This window comes from Balaenoptera musculus, chromosome 20 (genome assembly GCF_009873245.2).
Source record: "Balaenoptera musculus isolate JJ_BM4_2016_0621 chromosome 20, mBalMus1.pri.v3, whole genome shotgun sequence".
NCBI lineage: Eukaryota > Metazoa > Chordata > Mammalia > Artiodactyla > Balaenopteridae > Balaenoptera > Balaenoptera musculus.
In genome coordinates, this window is record NC_045804.1 from 34,278,157 (window position 1) to 34,300,405 (window position 22,249).

General features: G+C 43.0%; 1 protein-coding gene across 1 annotated transcript in view; it reads right to left on the reverse strand.

Moving 5' to 3' along the window:
* Nucleotides 1-1,832: 1,832 nt before the first annotated feature.
* TEX14 (testis expressed 14, intercellular bridge forming factor) overlaps nucleotides 1,833-22,249 on the reverse strand; it is a 61,969-nt gene continuing 41,552 nt past the window's right edge. The window contains exons 22-33 of the mRNA XM_036838160.1: nucleotides 21,639-21,720; nucleotides 18,029-18,091; nucleotides 17,389-17,516; nucleotides 16,588-16,793; nucleotides 15,446-15,542; nucleotides 13,666-13,740; nucleotides 10,723-10,800; nucleotides 9,536-9,635; nucleotides 6,286-6,378; nucleotides 4,247-4,356; nucleotides 2,970-3,021; nucleotides 1,833-2,183 (exon numbers count right to left, since the gene is read on the reverse strand). Coding sequence (XP_036694055.1) covers nucleotides 2,147-2,183; nucleotides 2,970-3,021; nucleotides 4,247-4,356; nucleotides 6,286-6,378; nucleotides 9,536-9,635; nucleotides 10,723-10,800; nucleotides 13,666-13,740; nucleotides 15,446-15,542; nucleotides 16,588-16,793; nucleotides 17,389-17,516; nucleotides 18,029-18,091; nucleotides 21,639-21,720 — 1,121 coding nt within the window. The 3' untranslated portion in view covers nucleotides 1,833-2,146. The remainder of the gene's footprint in view (nucleotides 2,184-2,969; nucleotides 3,022-4,246; nucleotides 4,357-6,285; nucleotides 6,379-9,535; nucleotides 9,636-10,722; nucleotides 10,801-13,665; nucleotides 13,741-15,445; nucleotides 15,543-16,587; nucleotides 16,794-17,388; nucleotides 17,517-18,028; nucleotides 18,092-21,638; nucleotides 21,721-22,249) is intronic.

Genomic DNA, 22,249 nt, shown 5'->3' on the forward strand with positions numbered 1-22,249 from the left:
GGAATAGTCTGAGAGAGCAAACTGGACAATGAGGTCAGAAGAGTGTCCCTGGGATTTAGGAATATGGAGGTCATGGGTAACCTTAGGATTGCCTGAGAACGGAAGGAGCAGAATTCAGATTATAGTGGGTTGAAGAGTGAGTCGGAGGTGAGGCACTAAAGACAGCAGGTGTAGACAACTCTTTTAAGAACTCTAACTGCAGTGGGAGGAAAGAGATGGGGCAGTGGCTGGAAAGGGACGTGGGATCCAGGGAATACTTTTTTTGTTTTTGGCCGCACCATAAGGCATGAGGGATCTTAGTTCCCCAACCACGGATCGAACCAGTGCCCCCCAGCAATGGAAGCACAGAGTCTTAACCGCCGGACTGCCAGGAAAATCCAGGGAATACTTTTTCACAATGGGAAAAATCCAAGTGCGTCAAGTGATGAAAACAAGCTAACAAGAAGGGGTTGGAGATATTAAGAAGGGAGATAATAATCTGAGAAGGATAACTCTGAGCAGACAGGAGATGAGACTGGCCTTGGACAGGAAGAGAGACACCTCCTTCAGTGTAACATGGAGGAAAGTATCAACAGAAAGAGTACATGTAGAACAGGTCCACCTCTAGTTTAGGGTAGACTGCTTTACCTACAGCTGTTCTAGTCACAGAGACAGATGTGGTCTTGTTAGTAGTTTTGGTGGTGGGAAGCTGATCTGTTCCCATCTGATGGCTAATTTCTCTGTAAAGTTGGAGGTAATTCATCTGTTAAATGTTGATGGGAAGTGAAGAATAAAAGTTTGAAATAACAGCTGCTGAAGAGTAGGAAAAGCAGCATGCTAAAGAAATACAGTGAGAGTGCCATGTGCAGGAAAAGCACCAAGTATATAAAGTACCTGGCACATAACAGGTGCTCCATAACCAATAAACAATATCTATCAACATTATTATTGTTAACATTGGCCAATATTACATAGTCACTGGCCAGAGAGAAGAGTCTACTCTGTAGACAAAGGATTACAAACCACATCAGTGCGAGTCTGTAGCCTTGTAGGACTTGTAGCCTTTATGAATACTAATAGATAATGCTGTAATTTCATATCTTACCATTTATCATGATATGTCTGCTATTAGTTCTTACATTTTTATGTACGTTGGTTTTTTTCTCACCATATAAAGTTTTTTGAGAGGAAGTACTGCATGTTACTAAGTCTCTGTATCCCTCAAAGTTTCGTATTATTTGTAAAGTAATTTGTCATGGGTTTCCTCTGGTTACAATGGCAAGCAACTGTTTCCTTGCTTTAAAATGGTCAAATAAACTTGTACCTTCCTGTTTTATTTGTGCAGAGTAAAATTTTGGGGAGCTAGGAACTGTATGAAGATGACCGTCCACAGTAGGAACTCTCCGGTTTTCACAAACAAAGACCTACTACTTACAGATAAAACGTTAGCTGGCTAGCACTGCACAAGAGGCTAAGTTAGAGAAAACGTTGTGATCTTTCTTACCATACTTTCTTCTAAGACACTAAGGATGTGAGGTGTAAACTGAAATACACAGAGATGATGTTTGTTCACCTTAAAGAGTTCAAAATATTTTGGGCTTTTATTCCTACCCACACTTTTATCATGTAAGTCAATTGTAGCTGGAACGGGAATATGGCAATCCCGGTGAAGAGGAGGGCAATATTTCTGTAATAAAACATGGATGACTGGTGCCAGTTTGTACGATGGGTGGTAGCAGTAGTTATTTACTTGTCAAACTTTATAACAGAAATCAAAACTTCTTTGGGTGGCGGGTCCTCTCCCAACAACTAAAACACAGAAATATATCTTACAGCTGAAACCTAACTCGTATTAAAAGGAAACATTTTATTATATAACAGGAGTTGAAGTGTTTGAAAATTTATATAAAAAAACCAAACGCCATTCTGGGCACAATGAGAAAGCTTTACAATCAAAACTACCGTTTACTTTTCAGAAATCTGACTGAAAACAAATGGTTAAATGTGCTGCAAACAAACAAGTCGTTCTGTCTATTGTGGCGGCTGAACAAAGTGTGAGCAATGGAACCACTGCCCTAATGGTGACTGAAGCAGATGAGGGAAGAAGGGAGCTCACGAGCAGGACACTCAAACGCAGGCCAGGAGTCCATCTATGGTCCACTTCCGGTCAGTCTGACAAGTCACTCTGATCCAGCACGATTATCCTGAACAAAAAAGGGAGTTTCGAGTTGGTGTGATGTTTCTTAAAGACACAAACAACAGCCTCTTTTTATTCAACTGAATTCAAAGTAATCAAGCGAGATTATGATAAGCTAGTGTATCGTGGAAATGCAAAGCATTTCGAGAGCAGCATCTTCTGTACTCCCTCCATCTAAAACCATTCTTGTGGGACCTCCCCGGTGGCGCAGTGGTTAAGAATCCGCCTGCCAATGCAGGGAACACGGGTTCGATCCCTGGTCTGGGAAGATCCCACATGCCGCGGAGCAATTAAGTCCATGCGCCACAACTACTGAGCCTGTGTGCCACAACTACTGAGCACACACGCCACAACTACTGAAGCCCGTGCACCCTAGGGCCTGTGTGCTGTAACTACTGAGCCCGCGTGCTGCAGCTACTGAAGCCCGCGTGCCTAGAGCCCGTGCTCCGCAACAAGAGAAGCCACTGCAATGAGAAGCCCGCTCACCGCAATGAAGAGTAGGCCCTGCTCGCTGCAACTAGAGAAAGCCCGCGTGCAGCAACAAAGACCCAAGGCAGCCAAAAAAAAAAAAAAAAACCATTCTTGTGCTGTCTACCAATTATGTAATCAAAGTTGGCATTAATTTCCCCTTGTATTTTAATTAACTATAAACATTAGCATTTTTAAAACTGAGCAACTCTGAATTCAAGTCTTTGTCATTAATGTTTATTTAGATACTGGTACATGTTTAAAGTCTATTCATGTTGTCCATAAACAGTGGATTTTGACTTACAAACATCTGACATCTCATTACCTGGATGGTTTGGACCAACCCAGTCGCTTCCAAAAACAGGGTTTTAGTTCCTCTTGATAGGAGGAAGAAAAAACAACTTGATTACTTTCTGGGTCAAAGGGTGAGAGCATTCAGAAGTCACATTAGTACTCTCTCTAGTTTAGGGTGGACTGTTTTCTCTCCATCAATTGTTTTCTTCTACAGAGATAGAATCTTTCTAAAAACACAGATACTGGGCTTCCACTCCTAACATCCTGCAGCTCCCTGTCATAGCAATGGACACGAATGATGCTAATTTCACAAAGTCCCTGCATTATGTTCTCAGTGAATTCAATACTAGCTGAATGCTCACACACTCTGGGCCTTGTGCCAGTCAGGGTCCTGGAGGAAACAGAATGCACCCCCAGGCCCTTTAATGAAGTGACTACTTACAGAGGTGTTGTCAGAATTAAGGGAGCAAACAAGGTATGGCAAAGCATCCAGCGACTAGCAGCAGTGGGAAGCCATTATCACCCCTAAGCCTGAAGGGACTGGGGTTGGGGGGGGACAGGTGGGGCAGAACAGTTACTGGAACCCAGTGAGAGCTAGAACTGGGAAGGATGGGCTGCGCTATAGAAGCTGTGCTTGTTGAGGGACATCACTTCCACACAGAGATGAAGTGCTGAGGTAGGCAGTCAGGTAAGTAATAGCCCAATTATCTGATCTTCTGCTGGGGTCTCCCATTGGCCAACAGGAAGCCGGCTGGCCAGGAAGCCCAGCAGATTCAGTTCACAAGGGTCAGCATCCTGGGGCACAAAGCAGGGCAGAAAAAGGAGAAGAATGAGAATGGACTGGGGAAGGGATAAAAGGGATACCAGATGATCTGAAAGAGTTAATGACGCTAACTTCCTGAGTAGGAGGAACTTAAATACAGGAGGGCATCATTTGTGAATGGCGCCTTAAAGCTCTATCAAAACAGTTTTGAAATTAAGGTTTGTACTTTTCACATTACTTGTAGACTCCACTTAAATTCCACAATTTATGATTTCTTATCTTTTGAAGACACATTAGAAGGAAAACATCTTTCCAGACAATATGAGCCTGGCTGAAGGCTTGCTTTAGAAATAGAATTGGCTGTAGTTACTGTTTTGTGATAAAGACATAATTGGGAATTAACAGAAAACCTGGGCTGAACTACAGGGGAAAAGTGTAGGAGGATTATGTATAGCATCTGGGAAACATTTCTAAATAACTTTGATGCTCATGGAAGCCCAAGGACTCCAGGCTAGGCTACATTGTAAATGAACATCCATTCATACCTTCTTCAGAAGTCCCTAAAAAGCTCTCTGATTTCCTTCTCTCTGGCGTGATGCTTTCTTCCCCTTTTCTCTTCTTTTCACCAACTTCTTGATCTTTAGTATTTGTCTCCCTTCAATGACAATGATTTTGGTCATTAAACCATGTGCACAATGGCCAGGGGAACAGGACTGCGCTCCCAAGGAAATATAATAATAACTAGAGCTAACTGTGCCTTCCCTATGGAACAGTTCAAGTGCTGTAATGTATACTAACTCATTTAATTCTCATCACAACGATATAAGGTAGTTAAGTGATGAGAAAACTGAGTCACAGAGAAGTTAAATTACATGCCCAGTAAGTCCTAGAGCTGGGATGAACCCAGGAAGCCTGACTCGGACTCTGCTCTCAACCACTAGGCTGTATTGTCCCAAAGGAAAAAAGCATTTCACTTATGTTGTAATTGGTGTCCTTTTTACAACCACATGTATTTTTATTACCTTATCTTCATTTCCTAAAACTCTCAATATCTAACTGCAGTATCTAATAACTGAAGACCACATTTGTCAAACCAGTAAGCAGAAACCAACTCCCGCACTCAACGATAAGCTCCCTAAGGGCAGAGACATGCTATCCCTCTGCATCTCTAGCCCCTAGCACAGTGCTCAGCTCACTGACAGTGCTCAACAGATGATGGATGACTCAAACTGACATGGTTTAGGGATTTTTTCTTCTGTTTTCATCTGGTGGATATTCAAAATAAAATATGCAAAGTGAGAGAGAAAATAAAGCCAGCTAGGGTGAAAAGGATTTTTTTTCCTCCTAACCTCTCATCACTAATAGAATCACAGGCTCTAAAGTTGGAGGAGGTTATCTATTACCTCCATCCAAATGCCCTGGACCAGAGAGTCGTGCCGCCTACGCTTGGGTGGGAGGAGCTGCTGTTAAAGTTAGTGTAGAGGCAGCTGCTTCTCTATCAGATTGCTGTGGCCATTAGAAAGCTTGTGCTTTACTGAATAAAAATCTCTTACTCTGCAGTTTCTAGTCAGTGGCTCTGTCCTTTGGGGCGGAAGAGAGTAAGCCGACTCTCTTCACTTTACAATATTTCAGGTATTTGGGGGCAGCTATCAAATTCTCTACTCCATTTGCTCTTCTCAGACTGAGCCTCCCCAGCTCCGTCAGCTGTTCTCACATGACAAGGTTTCCAGACTTCTAGCTGTTCTGTGGCCACCCTCTTCTATTTGTTGACGGTCCCCTTTTAAAATGTGACTCCCCAAAAGGAGCCCCACATGAGTTCTAGAAGTCCTCTAGCTAGCCTGAGACATCACCTTGGCCTGGACTGCACATTTCTGTCTGTTCAGCGTCAGTGCTGCATTGACCTTTTCAGCAACTGCATCAAACTGAGGTCTCATGGAGTCGCTGTCCATGTCTTCTTCAAGGGGAATTTCTTGAATTCTTACCACATCTCAAAATGCATGCTAAATGCTGGGCATATAAAAATAAGATGTACTTCCCGTCTTCAATGAAATTACAGTAGAGTAGGGGCTTCCGATCAAAAAATGCTCCATTAGGTCAGATCTCTCACATTCTATACTTTTGGATCTAAATGCTCACCTTTATCTTTCAGAGAAATCTAACATTTCCACCTGTCAAGACCATTTTGAAGCCACAGTCTATCTACCCATCACATTAGCATTTATCCTTAGATTTGTGTTATCTAAAAATTTGATAAGCATGCCTTTTCTGACTTAATTTGAATGACTGATGAAAATGTTGAAGGTGACAGGGCCTAGACACAGCAATCTTAGAGGCCTCTCTCTACACTGATATCAGTCTGCTAGTCAGTATCTTGAGCACTGTGGGTGGCTGGAGGAAGTGGGGGAGACAGAAGTCGGGGCTGGCTTATCTAGAGCAATGTAATGCCATCACCAAACATTCTTTCTCCAAGGAGTCCATGTACTTTCTAAAAAACTAAAATCTATTTATTTCAAAAAACTGAACTAAAATCTAGTCCCCCTTCCCGAAAAAGAAAAAAAATGATCCCCTGATGGAGAACAATAACCTTGCCGAGCACTTGGGGAGACCCTGTAGCTCCGTGCTGTCCTCAGGTGGCTGCAGCCATCTTTCCAGGTCCTCATCAAGCGTAGAGTGAGCTCTGTCCAAGGGCAAGTGAAGAGAATTGAGACAGCAATCATTCCCCTTCTCCCTTGACAAGGAGGCATAGCACTCTAGAGCGGGAAAGGACCTTCAAACTCCTGCTTTCACTGTACACGTGAGAAAATGAGAGCTCCGTGAGACTGTACCTGGAGTTGTAGTGGTCACTTAGATCCGATTTAAATGTGCACCAGAACCCTCCTTTAGCCTCTTGACAAAAAAGCCCAAAGTGTGATATTAGACTCTGTCTCAATTCTAGGTCATTACATCAACTTCCACCTGAGGCTAGAAATGCACACTCATTCCCACAAGTTTTTCAGATTAAGAACTGCCTCTGAGGCTACTGGATGCAGAGAATGTGTTTTCAGAAGGCCTGAAAAGTCCCAACCATCTGAAAAAATATCTTCCACTCTGGCTTGGTGCCAAGGACCGAGATGACTGAACATCTGCGGGCAGCTACCTGTGTCTAGCATAGCCAGCCCTTTTGAAAAAGGAAGAGACAATGATTATAGTAGCTAACTTTTGATAATGTGCAAAGCACTTTATATGTGTATAACCAAATGTAATTTGGCCTTCTTGAGCTACTCTTCTTTTGCCTTAAATAATGGCTAGATATTTACCGAAGGTGTTTTGGGGAGATGGAATGAATGGAGTTACATCATACATTATAGACAAAAGATTTATAAAACTTTAAGAAGTTTACCTTCCTCCCCCTTTGCCTCTTTTTCTTTGTCTCGCCGCCCCCCCCCCCAAAAAAAAAACCTCTCCCCACTTCCTCTCAGGTCCCAGGGCTCTAGTCTCCTCACTTCCTGTCCAGGTCTCTCTCTTTTCCTTCCTTGTGGAGAACAGTTTAGCCCTTGAAGAGCGTGACAGAAACGGGATTCACTACCCAAAAGTTATTCATCACACTGTCCTCCCTTACCTTCCTCTCCTATAGCAGCTGAAAGCTAAAAACGCAATTTCCAGTCTCCCTGGCAACCAAGGGTGGCCATGCGTCACATTTGGCCAAGGAGATATAAGCAGGCATCTGCTGAGAAGGGCTTCTAGGAAAGCTTCTGCTTTCCAGATAAAAAGGCATAAGGTTGGCTCGACTATTCCTTTGCCCCACCCTCTTATTTCTGCCTGGAGTATGGAGAGCAGGCACCGTGTCCAGGAGTTGACAAGCCTGAAAACAAAGGCCAACATGCTATGTCTGGCAGAGCAGACAGATCAAAAGAGCCGAAGTCCCTGGTAGCATCACTGAGCTGCTACACCAGCCGTGGCCTGCCAACCTCCGGGCTTCATGTCGTGTGAGACAAACTCATTTAAACACGATGGTGGGGTTTTCTAACGTTTGCAGCTGAAAGTATTCGGCAGGGCTTCCCCAAGGATTTGCTGGTCCAGGATAAGGATGAGGCAAGTGGTGTAAGTGTAGATTCATAGCCTCTCTTTCTTTAAAACGTAAATGTTTTGTTCATCATGGATTTTTTTTGCATTAGTATTGATTTTTTAAAATATGGCATCAAAATAGTACTTTTCTTGACTTCTGAGTTTTTTGGTGCCCCCTTCAATTTTGTGCCCAAGGAGTGTGCTGCGCTCACCTCCCTCCAGTCCTGGCCCTGAATGACAGTTCAGACAAAGCAAGAAATGTCAGGAGGCAAAGGAGGTGATCTGAAGCGGTTCACCTTACAACACAGGTCAAAGGAGAGTTCCAAGCCAAGAACGGAATTGGGTTTCTTGAGGCAAACTTGTGTTTTCAGACTGAATTGTCTGGATGATTGCCTCCATCTTCTCTTATTTGGCTAGAAAGATCTAAAAATTCTCTTTAACTAAAATGTTTTGAAAGAAACTGAAACCGATGTTTGCCTCACAAAATGAAGTAAAAACAAAAACAAAAAACAACAACTTTACAAGAAAAAAACAAATAATCCTATTAAAAAATGGGCAAAGGACTAAGATATTTCTCCAAAGAAGATATACAAATGGCCTTCTGCATATGAAAAGATGCCCAACATCGCTAATCATTAGGGAAATGCAAATCAAAACCACAATGAGATATCACCTCGCACCTATTAGGATGGCTACTATCAAAAAAACAGAGACACCCCCACCCTGGTGGTCCAGTGGTTAAAACTCTGCGCTTCCACTGCAGGGGGCGCGGGTTCGATCCCTGGTCGGGGAACTAAGATCCCGCATGCCGCTTGGCACAGCCAAAAAAAAAAAAAACAAAACAGAAAATAACAAATATTGGCAAGGATCTGGAGAAAGTGGAACCCTTGTGTACTGTTCGTGGGAATGTAAAATGGTGCAGCTGCTGTGGAAAACAGGATGGCATTTCCTCAAAAAAATAAAAATAGATTTACCATATGATCCAGCAATACCACTTCTGGGTATACATCCAAAAGAAATGAAAGCAGGGTGTGTTGAAGAGCTATTTGCGCACTCACACTCAGAGCAGCATTACAGTAGTCAAAAGGTGGAAGCAACCTAGTGACCACTAACAGATGAATGGATAAACAAAATGTGATACACACACACACACACACACACAATGGAATTCAGCCTTAAGAAGGAAGGAAATTCTGATGCATGCTACATGGATGAACCCTGAAGACATTATGCTGAGTGAAATAAGCCAGTGACAAAACAACAAACACCGGAGGGAGACGCAAGAGGGAGAGGATATGGGGATATATGTATACGTATAGCTGATACACTTTGTTATACAGCAGAAACTAACACACCATTGTAAAGCAATTATACTCCAATAAAGATGTTAAAAAAAAAAAAAAGAATAGTGAAACTCAGAGAAACAGAGAATAGAACTGTGGTTGCTGGGGACTGAGGGGAGGGGGAAATGGGGAGTTGTTGTTTAATGGGTATAGAGTTTCAGTTTTGCAAGATGAAAAAGTTCTGGAGATCAGTTGCACAACAATGTGAATATACGTAGCACCACTGAACTGTACACTTAAAAATTTTGTGTTATGTGTATTTTATCACAATTAAGGACTTTTTAAGAAAAAAACAAAAAAAAACCTTTTAGGAATAGGGGCTATAAGGATAGTATGACAAAAGACCATTATTTCCTTATTTGTCAATATCAGAAGAAAAACTAATATAAACTAACACTATAGTTTTTTCAAACACTTTAAAAAAAAAAATCCAGCTTTTTCTGTTACCTCTCTGTATCCTCTTCTAGATGCTGAGTTTCTTTGGTCCAAAGCATACTGCTGTCTTCTTTATTACTGTTAGTTTCTTGTTCTTCTAAATGCCTTTGATCTAAAAACAGTTGAAAGACTTAACTTTAGAACAAAAAAAATTTTGAGAAAACCTGCCTTAAAATGGAGTGCACGACTTCCCTGCTGGTGCAGTGGTTAGGAATCTGCCTGTCAATGCAGGGGACACGGGTTCAGTCCCTGGTCCGGGAAGATCCCACATGCCGCAGAGCAACTAGGCCTGTGTGCCACAACTACTGAGCCTGTGGTCTAAAGCCCGCGGGCCACAACTACTGAGCCTACGCGCTGCAACTACCAAAGCCCGTGCGCCTAGAGCCTGTGCTCTGCAACAAGAGAAGCCACCGCAGTGAGAAGCCCGCACATCACAATGAAGAGTAGCCCCTCGCTCGCCGCTACTAGAGAAAGCCCGTGTGCAGCAACGGAGACCCAACGCAGCCAAAAAAAAAAAATGGAGTGCAAAAAATTAAGGCTAATCAGTGGACCCTGAAGTCTGCAGTGCACAAGTTCCCCTCTTCCCAGAAGAGCAGGGGGCCAGGTGGCAATCTGCAGGGCACCTGTATCCACAGAAGCTGCTTCTGAGGTCTGGGGAGCTCTTTGCCAGGTGAAACGGCAGGAAGCCGTGCCTGTGCCAAGGCTCGAGAGAGACAGAGGAAAGAAACGGCACATAAAAGAGGAGGCAAGAGTCCCTGAAAACAAATTGTACAGATTTATTCTGGAGGGCCACCCTCTTCCCACTTGTTAGATGTTTCCAGATTGGAGCCAGGGAAGGAATTTGGGTGGGGAAGGGTAGTGCCCTTTAATGTATGCCAGGCATTTTACATATGCTATCTCATTTCATCCCGCCAGCAGTCCTATGAAGGGAAGGAGACTAACATTTGTTAAGTATCTCACAACGTACCAGGCACTATGCATGAACATCATTAGGTAGGAGTTAACATTCTCATTTTACAGATGAGGATAACTGAAGCTGAGAGACATTAAACAGTTTGTCATACCAAAGTAAGCAGTGGAGTCAGAATTGAGGTGGAGTGTGCCTGACCTCAAGGTCTACACTCACCCAGATGTACCACTGTGCTTGCAAGGACAGTTAGAGCAAAATCTGATGAAAAAGAACTAGGGATTTGGCTTACCACTTGCAGCGATGCCCAGGTGACTTGCTGTGTTCTCATCCAACACTGTGGATGAGGCCTGCTGCCGCTTCAGGTGCTCTGTCACAACATAGAGCAGAAAGCAACTTATTTCTTCTTTTGCATGTCACATTATCCTCTAGGGCAGTGGTTCTCAAAGAGTACTCCTCAGACCAGCAGCCTCAGTATAACCTGAGAACTTGTTAGGTATGCAAATTCTCAGGCCACATCTCAGACTTACTGAATCAGAAACTCTGGGGGTGGGGATGGTGTAGCAAGCCCTCCAGGTGGTTCTGATGCCTGATGAAGTTTGAGAACCACTGCCTTAGGCATCCAATCCCATATAACACTAAAAATAAAAGTAAAAATAATGATGATGATAGGTGACACTTGCAGAGCTCTAAGTGGCAGGTACTATTTCTAATTTGCATACATTAATTCAAGATTAATATTCACAATTAATCTTCACAATACCCTATGAGATTGATCACATTATTGTCATTCCTGTTTAACAGATGAGGAAATTAAGGTAAAGAAAGGTTAAGGAGGGACTTCCCTGGTGGTCCAGTGGGTAAGACTCCACGCTCCCAATGCAGGGGGGCCTGGGTTCAATCCCTGGTCAGTAGAACTAGATCCTGCACGCGTGCCGCAACAAAGATCCCGCGTGCCACAATGAAGACCCAGGGCAGCCAAGATAAATAAATATTTTTTTAAAAAAAGAAAGGCTAAGGAACTTGCCTAGAATCACACAGATACTAAGAGGTGTAACTGGAATTTGAATTCAGGCAGTCTAGCTCTAAGGCTTATGCGCTTAATCTCTATTTTATATACTCTCTCAAAAAGTTGGTAAATTCAGAGTAGTCCAAATCTCTCCCTATCTCTATTGACCTAAATTACACATTTTTTATTTGGTCTGTGGAGAGACAAAAGGCAAAGAATAAAATTTCCAGTTCCTAACAAACTGATCATTAGATTAAGACAAGCGTCTACTAAACTCAGTACACGGCTTCACGTGTGTTAGGTGCTCAGTTTCCTCAAAGCGCTCCCCAGAGCCCATCAGAGAGCCAGCTGGGAGGCAGCACAGACGGGACCCCTGGGCTCACTGGCACGGGCCTGTTGTGTGCAGGCACAGGTCTTTCCCTTCTAGCAGGTCAGGAAGCAAGCCCTCCCTGGCAGCCCCTGGGCATCAAGGGGCCCCATAAGGTCATTTAATATAATCTGAAATTTTAAAATCCATTTTTATCTTTGTTAGAGGTAGTCCCTTGTTGATCTTACAAGATTCTAAAGGACCCTCCCCTTTAGGCCCTGGACGGAAGCCTGGAGTTGTGGATGTGTGCCCTTCAAAAGAGTAGGTGTCAGCTCCAGGTCACTCCCCAAAGCTCTCCTGAGAGGAAACAACGAGAGTGATGATAAACAATAATCAGGTAGGCACACCCATTATTAGGAGAAACTACTCAGGTGCCCTCTGCCCTTTATCTTTCTGGAAAATTACTGACCCATCTCAAAGTACAAGACATCGCCTAGAAACCTGGCCCAGATAATTCCCGTAAGTGAAATGAGGAAGAGTTTCTGCAGAGCACACTGGGGTACAGCAGTGCCAAGAGGCCAGCTGCAGAAGCCTGGTGACAGCTGCTGAGATGGGGTGGGGGGGGTCCACATTGTGACTGCAGAGAGAGGAGAGCAGGATCCAGAGGAAAAGTATCGCTAAGGTCAAACTGCCAAGGAGCCTACAAGTACTGTCCTAAGCCGTGACCAAAAAACAGACGGCACTGAGAATCTACCTGAGCGGGACACAAGGAGCTGACCTCTACTCTCACAAGCAGTAGTTCCATGAGTATGTGAAGGAGAGCAACTGGAGAGGAGGAATTTGCAGGGACTCCCTAGGGGGTTCCAGGGGAGGCAAGCTGGTGCGGGGGTGGGAGCCCTAAGAGCCAACAACCCTGTGACCTGCACAACCCTGTGGCACTGGGCGAGGGGTGTGGTGAGGCAAGAAGGGCCTATGACTACAGAAAAGAAAGAAACCAAGGGAGGCTTTGGCAGCTCTGACCGGCTCCACCCAAGTTCGTAAGGCCAACAGCCAGGGGCTAGGGGTTGGGTAGCCTAGACCATATCTGTCCATTGAGTCATTCAACTCCTTCTTCCTGATGAGACACAAAACCTCGGAGACCCTGAAAATCAAGAGATGCCCCTCAGGAAAGACCCCAGTGTTCCCATACCAAGAACTGTACCATCAGAGCTCTGATGAGATGCGCCCTCTCAGAGTGAGGGGCTGGTCAGCCAGGCTGTCAAGAAGAGAGCAGTCAGTCCTCCCTGGAGAAGCAAACCACCTGCCCCAGATGTTTCTATCACCATGCTCCATTTACTTTCAGCGTCAGCTCAGCTGGGCAGGCCAGCTGATCAGCTGCAACTAAAATTGAGCAGGTATCCCTCAGTCTCTGCCTGAAATGGAAAATGCTGGTCTCATTAGGTCTTGTGCCACTGACTTCCCTGCCCTCAGGAAAGGGATTCATCCACAATGCCACTACCTTTAATATCTCCTGCTAATGGCAACACAGAAAGCATGGGGTGTTTTGGCCCAAGTTGCCAGACTTCAGTATGGCTGAAGTATGGCTAGTTTGGTTCAAAAAGGAGATAAGAATTCTTCTAATAAAACAAGTTCATCATAATAAACCACTTGAATGTTGTTATTTCCTCTTAGAATCATTACCGTAGACCCTTTAAGTAGCAAAATGACAACAGACACAGACCAATTATCCTGGCCAGGCTTCAGTAGTAGTCTGAGGCCCATTTTATTGGAAAACTGGCTCTTCCAGAATTCTGTACCTTCCATCAAACCTTTATAGGGCCTTCGGTACTAGTGCTCTCACCTGAGACAAAGAACCGTATGTGGTCAGTGACCGTAAGAAGCAGGGCCATGGAGTATATTCTGTATCGAGCATGCCTTACCAATTTCGTCAAGCAGCTCCTGAGATGGTGGTGGTAGTTCATCAGTGTGATGTTGCGAGATGGCTTCTACTAGTTCTTAAAAAAGATAAAGGAGAAAGTGACTTACTGCCTTCCTAGACCTGAACTAGGTTTTCGAGGCTTTGACGTGGATTTGACTTAGGATTTCTCAATGATGAAACAAGCTAAGACGGGGAGAAAGCCTCTTATATTAACGGTCCTAATTGAGACTTCATATGTGAAAGGTTTTACTCTCCCTTTTATTCTAAACCCTTTCCTACATCACACCTCACCTCAGCACCACTTGATCTGTGCCCCTCCCCAAGGATATGTGAGGTAGGTGAGGTATAAATTCTTACTAAGAGGCTGGGGGTCCAATTTGGACCAAGACTGCTGGAGGGATATAGAAGCTCTAGACCCGTCAAAATGAAAAAAAGTGGGAGGCCTTTCTCTATAGATTATCAGGCCAGGGGATATGGGAGACCATACTTTGGGCCTTCACCTAAGGGCTCAATTATAACATTAACCAAAACCCCTCAGCATAGTTCACAATATCTCTGTCCCCCTGAGGGAAATTCTAAGAGTTGTACCAAAGACACAAGACAATAAGATTAATGGAGCAAAGGCAATTACACCTCAAGAGCTGTTAAGGCTCTCATACCCTTTGAGCTGGAAATTGCCTTCTAAGACTCTATCCTAAGGAAAAGATCAGAGGTTCAGATAAAGATTTCTGTACAAAGAGCAAAAGTTGGAAAACAACATAAATCTTCAACATAAGGGCATGGTTAAGCAACATATGTAGAATGGGCTACTATGCAGCCATCACATATATTTATGAATAATTTTTACTGACAAGTGGAAATCCTAAAATATATCATTAAAGAAAAAGAAGCAGGCCAGAGCTGATACACTATATGATCTCAACTATGCCAAAAAAAAGAATATATATATATATATCTATAGATATATATATAGATATTTGGGGGTATATTTCTAAAAATATAAAAAAGATATGCATCAAAATACTACAAGAGGGGCTTCCCTGGTGGCGCAGTGGTTAAGAATCTGCCTGCCAATGCAGGGGACACGGGTTCGAGCCCTGGTCTGGGAAGATTCCACATGCCACGGAGCAACTGGGCCCGTGAGCCACAATTACTGAGCCTGCGCGTCTGGAGCCTGTGCTCCGCAACAAGAGAGGCCGCGATGGTGAGAGGCCCGCGCACTGCGATGAAGAGTGGTCCCCACTTGCCGCAACTAGAGAAAGCCCTCGCACAGAAACGAAGACTCAACACAGTCATAAATAAATAAATAAAAAGAACGTGAATTTCTAAAAAAAAAAAAAAAAAAAAAAAAAATACTACAAGAGGTTAAAAAATGATGGTAGAGGGACTTCCCTGGCAGTCCAGTGGTTAAGACTTCGCCTTCTAATGCAGGGGGTGCAGGTTCAATCCCTGGTTGGGGAGCTAAGATGCCACATGCCTCATGGCCAAAAAACCAAAACATAAAACAGAAGCCATATTGTAACAAATTCAATAAAGACTTTAAAAATGGTCCACATCAAAAAAAACTTTAAAAAAAAATGATGGTAGAATGGTCGTGGTTTTCTCTTTTAAGCTCTTCTGTATTCTCTAAGTTTTCTATAATGAGTATGTTTTACTTCAGGGGAAGTCAGGGGAAATTAGCATTTTTGTTTGAATCTACTATAGCATCAAAGAGGAGATGAAGTCTCCCTTAAATTGGTTTACTGTTATGAACTTGTATTTTAATATTAAACACAGGGTACCTTTCTGCAGGCTCCTCCTCTGAGTGGCACGGGATGATGTGTCAGGTGCCTTAGCAATGCTGGAGGAACCAGCCCCAGTAAATGTAGGCAATCTTTTCTACAAGTTAAGACATAAACATGGTAACTGACACATGTATTAAGCTAAAAAGGCCCGTTAAGCTCAATCATTTCCAAGATTAATCTTGTGTATCATTGATGGAAGAAGCTACTTGTTTTGTTGACTGAGTCAAACATTCAAATGTTATCTCCTCTTGGAAGCCTTCCCACCCCTCTCTGCCTCCACAGCACTCAGTTTTTACCTCTGTGTTACATCCTGCCAGTCTTTCTCAATAGGCAGTGAGCTCCTTCAGGGCGTGGACTTTCCTATTCACTTCTGGATGCCTAGAAAAGGGCCTGGCATAGTGCCTGGCACTTAGAACCTGCCCCATTAACAGTTTGTTGAACAAGAGCATAAAATTCTTTATTTCCCTACTTCAGAGTGAGACCTTTTGTGAGTCAAATGCCCAGAGAAGATGACAGTCGATTTTTCATTGAGGCCCAAACAAGTAATCAATCTGCCTACAGAAAGGTCAGTCAACAGGTTTTTAATGAGCAGAACCAAGTAAGGAACTTTTAGTGTTCTTGAAGAGACTACACATATGAAGTATGAGGGAGAGAGAGAAAGGAAACCAACAAACAAACAGCACGGGGAGGCGAAGGAAGCAAGGAGAAGGTACCATTAAGTGTTTTTACTGCAGATTATTGGTTTAGGAATTCAGAGAAGGTAGAGATCAATCGAAACTCTCAGAGAACTAACCAGAGGCGGCGTCAAGAAGGAAGCAGAACTCGAGCCTCCTCTTAGTACGTAAGATACGGTTAGGTAGAAAGAACAATGCAGATGAACAATGCATCATAAGCTATCGCAGAGGATGGATCTTTCGAGAAATCGACAAACATTACCTCTGGGGGAAAAAAAAGGGCACAAAAACCCAGGATCCATTCTACAATACAGACTCAGAGAGGAGCCCCAGGGAAGCCTGGAGAGGATCCAGTTTATTTCTTGCTTTCTTTGTAAAACAGATATGGAGAAATCTTGGCCTTTTGGATCACTGACGCCTTTGGACTCACTCCAAGAGTGTGCAACGCAGAGTCGGTATACTTACGAGATTAGTCAGTCTTGAAGGAAGAGTTCCAGAGGAAGTAAGATGGGAATCTAGGCTCTTTGCTTTCTCTCGGACAGTTGTAAATTTATCAGACAAAGTTTGAATAGATTCTTGACTGTTCCAGAATGAGGTAGACCCTGTTTGAACCTGAAATGTGATACTTTCAAGACAGTCCTTATACTGACTAGCAGCTGAAGAAATTGACCCTGTTGTAGAAAAGAGGGCAGTTAGTGTCTGAATCCTTTACATTATTTAAAAACAACAAAAAGAAGCCCCCACAAAACTCTATACCTGGAACAGGGATTTTCCAAATTGTCAATAACTGAAATAATCACTGATCACTGATGACAGTCTCTAAACTTGGGAGAGACTAAAGGGAGATTATTTGAACCACAAATATACTGGAAAAAAGGGCACTAGAGAGAGGATATTTGATGCTGGCTGTAGGCAGTTGCAGGACCCAGAACTATGTATGTTTAAGCACAAGGTACTGTTTTAAGTTACAAACTCTAGAGAATCCAATGTATCTGCACTAAATTCAACAGTGCTTCAAGTACAAAGTAGACTCTGCATTTGCATGTCTCTATTGCTAGAGTTTAAAAATCTCCTTATAGCTGGTTAATCACCACCACCACAGCTACCTGGCCTCCCATGGGATTATCCCCTTCAGCCCTGGCCCTAAAGAAACTCCTCTGTACTGTGAGAAAACACTGCGGGTCTGCCCCTGCAGCCTGGCTTCCCATAGCCAGCGAGGCAGGGGCTGTTAGTCCCTTTCCCAGAACATCCCCTGCTAGTGATTACCCGGGCTGAGCGGAGTGCTGACGCTAGTAGGCGCGTGGTTTATTTTGGGTGTTTTGCATGAGACTTCCTTAAAAGAACCATCTTGTTCATAGGAGATACTAGACAGGTCTTGAATGTCTGTCAATGATCTAAAGAATTAAAAGCACAGAGTAATTGGGAGATGTTTACAAAAATCAAACACTATATTCCTAAGAGGTACTTTTTAAAGATGCTCTTCACAAAAATCTTTATTTGGCAAGTGGCCAAAATCAGAGACTATCTTAGAATATCCATAAGTTATCTATAAGATATTTAAGATATCTTAGAGAGGATATTAGAGAATATCTTAAAAAGAGATACTAACTTTAAACATATCTCAGCAGCCAAAAATAAATTACATACGTGAAAGTCTATTTATGTGGCAAACAGATTTAATCTACAAGTATAAACTTCTATTCTTCTTATCACTGTGTTTCCTTGATTAAGATGCTATTAATTTAGATCACTCATCACAACAGTTTTTAGGTGAAAGAAGAAACAGGCTCACATTAAATGTATACATAAAAATGGGAAGAACACAGACTCTTACAAACAAGGAAATACTATTCCCCTAAAACCAAGACTTTGCACAGAATACTTAGGCAACTTTTGGTGGCCATACATGTCTTTCTCTTTCATTTCCTTTGGTGACTCCTTTAATTTCTCCTCTTGTTCGTCTTCAGTACTGTAAGAGAGAAAGTGAGAAAATTATATAAATCCCCTGTCAGCAGAGTGCAATAACGTGGTACAAGGCACCAGTTACTGGCCCAGTGCGAGAGGCAGCTGGAAGGGCACTAAGCTCAAAGTGGAAAGTGAGGGTTCTGATCCTGGCTCTGCTACTGACTAGCCACATGTTCTCAGGGATGTCTGGGCCTCTGTTTCCTCTTCAGAGGCTGAATAAATACTCTCTAAGGGTCAGCCCATCTGAAACCAGCCAACGATGCTACTGGCTGAGCAAGCTCCTGAGGAAATCAACGGAGCATGGGAACTTTGCTGTGGATGGATGATGGAGCAAAGGGCACAGCCATGGGGCCTTACCAACTGTGAAACAGCTTCTTGGCATGGAGTATCAGGGGAGGCCAAGAGAGGCTTGTGCCAAAAAATGGCCAGAAAAGAATTCTGAAGACAAACTTGACCTGCTTCTACTTTAACCAATATTTAAGATTCATTTTCAATATTCAAACACAAACTATAAGCCAGATCCCACGCTAAATCCTTCCAAATGTTTCCACGTTTTTAATCTTTGCACAATCCTGTGAGACCAATGGTATAAAGGAAAGAGCATGGATTTTGGATTGAGTTGTGACTATTAATTCTGTTCACTAAATATTTGTTTCTCCTGCTGAGCACAATGTAGGACAGTACTTTTTGGCCCTCCTAATTTACAAAAATGGCCATATGACTTGTTTTAACCAGTGAAATGCAAGTGAAAGTGATGTGATTCACTTTGGGGCAGAAACTTTAAAAGCCCAGTGCACAATTCACCATGTTCCCTTTTCTCCTGCCTCAGTAAGAGAAGAAGCACAAAGATGGAGTCTCCCTCCGTGTGGATTTCTGACGGAAGGTAATACAGCACAGATCACTCCTGGTGATGGATGTGGAGCATGAGCACAAAACAAGTTTCTGTTGTTTTAAAGCCCCTAAAATCCTGGGGTCGTGTGTTACATAACATAATCTAGCCTATCCTAATGATACAGCTGCTTACTAACTGTACAACCTAAGGAAAAAACCCTCTGCTTCCTGTATTGGCGAAATCAGAGGGTTGTTATATGAATTAAATTTGACAAAACAGAGTACCTGGCATATTGTCACTGCTTGGGAAATACTAGCTAACATTATTATAGATAAGGAAATTGAGGTCCAGAAAAGAGAAAGTAAATTGAATGCTACTGTACCAGGCACTTCGCCTCTATTATTAGTTTTTTAATTAATCTTTTTATTTTGAAATAACTGTATATATATTCACATGCAGTTCTTTTTTTTTTTTTTTTTAATTTATGGCTGCGTTGGGTCTTTGTTGCTGCGCGCTGGCTTTCTCTAGTTGCAGCGAGCGGGGGCTACTCTTCCTTACGGTGCACGGACTTCTCATTGCAGTGGCTTCTCTTGTTGCGGAGCACGGGCTCTAGAGCGCAGGCTCAGTAGTTGTGGCGCACGGGCTTAGTTGCTGCGTGGCATGTGAGATCTTCCCAGACCAGGGCTCGAACCCATGTCGCCTGCACTGGCAGGCGGATTCTTAACCACCACACCACCAGGAAAGTCCACATGCAGTGTTTTTTTTGTTTTTTTTTTAATTAATTTATTTATTTATATTTATTTTTGGTTGTGTTGGGTCTTCGTTTCTGTGCGAGGGCTTTCTCCAGTTGCGGAGAGCGGGGACCACTCTTCATCGCGGTGCGCGGGCCTCTCACTATCGCGGCCTCTCCCGTTGCGGAGCACAGGCTCCAGACGCGCAGGCTCAGTAGTTGTGGCTCACGGGCTTCGTCGCTCCGTGGCATGTGGGGTCCTCCCAGACCAGGGCTCGAACCCGTGTGCCCTGCATTGGCAGGCAGACTCCCAACCACTGCGCCACCAGGGAAGCCCCCACATGCAGTTTTAAGAAATACACTTTACCCAGTTTCCCTCAATGGTGACATCTTGCAAATCTATTGAGCAATATCATAACCAAGATATCGACATTGATACAGTCAAGATACAGGACATTTCCACCACAGGGAGCCCTCACGTTGCCCTTTTATAGCCATGTCTATTTTCCCCCCCACTCCCATCTCTTTCTTAACCCCTAGAAACCACTCATTTATTCTTTATTTCTACAATTTTATCATTTCAAGAATGTTATAAATGTGGAATCATATAGTAAATAACTTTGCAGGGGTTGCTTTTTCCACTCAGCATAATTCTCTGGAGACTTATCCCGGTTGTTGCATGTATCAATAGTTCATTCTTTTTTTATTGCTGAGGAGCATTCCATGGTATGGATGTACCACAGTCTGTTAAACCATTCACTTGTTAGACAACATCTGGGTTTCCAGATTTTGGCTATTATGAATAAAGTTGCTATAAACATTCGTGTATGTGTTGGTTTTTTTTAATATTTATTTATTTTTAAATAAATAAATTTTTTTGGCTGCATCGGGTCTTAGTTGCGGCATGCAGGATCTTTCATTGCAGTGCAGGCTCTTCATTGCAGTGTGCAGGCTTCTCTCTAGTTGTGGCGTGCGGTTTTTCTCTCTCTAGTTGTGGTGCGCGGGCTCCAGAGCGTATGGGCTCTGTAGTTTGCAGCACGCGGGCTCTCTCGTTGAGGTGCACAAGCTCAGTAGTTGTGGCACATGGGCTTAGTTGCCCCGCCGCATGTGGGATCTTAGTTCCCTGACCAGGGATGGAACCCGTGTTCCCTGCGTTGGAAGGCGGATTCTTTACCACTGGACCACCAGGGAAGTCCCATGTATGTGTTTTCGGGTAAACATAATTCTTCATTTCTCTGGGTAAATGCCCAGAAGTCATATTATTACTTTTAATCTCTATGTCAACATTCCCAGTAAGAATTCTTTTTTTTTTTGAATTTAGAATCTTCCATTTATTCAATAGAATTGAAAATATATTATTTAAGAGAGGTGAAAAAATAAAACTCAATGTTGTCTACAGAAACTTTCCTCAACCAGACGGAATTTCTCTTTTTCATTTGTAAAAGTAAAAAAAAAACATAGTAGCCTTTTCTTTCAAAAATAGTATGCGCCTACGGTAGAACATTCCAACAGCAAAGAAGGTTATAAGATAAAAAGCAAAACCTCTGGACTCTCTCTCCAGAGTTAACCACTGTATAGACTTCCAGAAATGTCGACACGCTACAAGGATTAGAGGTATCTCCCTTCCCTCTCATTTTTACACAGATGTTATTAAATTACATACATTGTTGTGCATTTTTTTCAATTAACAATATGTCCAGTGATGATTCTTATCGCTATTTTACAAATGGGGAGCTAGAAGAGAGGGGTTGAGAAATCTGACCAAGTTAGAAAAGCAGAGTCAGGATCTGAATACAGATAACAACTCCTTTTCACGACCCCTCACAATTCTGCTGAACAAGTCCTAACAAAGCTAAGCTGCCCAAAGCTTACTGTTATAACATGGTGGCTATTATATTTGAAGAAGAGCAACATATAAATATGGGGCATTACCATCAATTAACATTACTTCTATGAGTCTGAAACTGTGAATAAAATAATAGCATATACCTTCGTATAGGTTGGAATTGAGACCTGGTCAAAATTTCAGCATTCTTTCCAAGGTTTTTTCTCATTGGGAACTTTTCTTCACCTGAAAGAATAAAGTACATGCATTATTTAGTGAATTTTTGCCAACCCAGATTATTATTTTCATTCTCTAGAATTTTCCTTGGTCTGGTCCAGAATAAGAAATAATCTGTATAAACAAAGTGCTTCCTAACTGGGTTTGGAGTGAGCACTGTAGAAGAGGTTTTTGCTCTGAAAGCTTATTTTCCTTGCTCAGAGGGGAGAACTACATTCTGACTCTCAGAATACAATCAAGCCATTTACTGGCCTTTCAGTTATAACTGCACAGTTATTTCTGGAGACAAATGTTGTTTTGTCTTTTCAGGAAGGCAAACTGACCTGGTTCCTGTCAACAGACACCAGGGGGCGTTGAAACCAAGAACTGTTTGTTCACTAAAGATTCCAAATAGAAAAGACCACGAGGGCTTCCCTGGTGGCGCAGTGGTTAAGAATCCACCTGCCAATGCAGGGGACACGGGTTCGAGCCCTGGTCTGGGAAGATCCCACATGCTGCAGAGCAACTAAGCCCATGCGCCACAACTACTGAGCCTGCA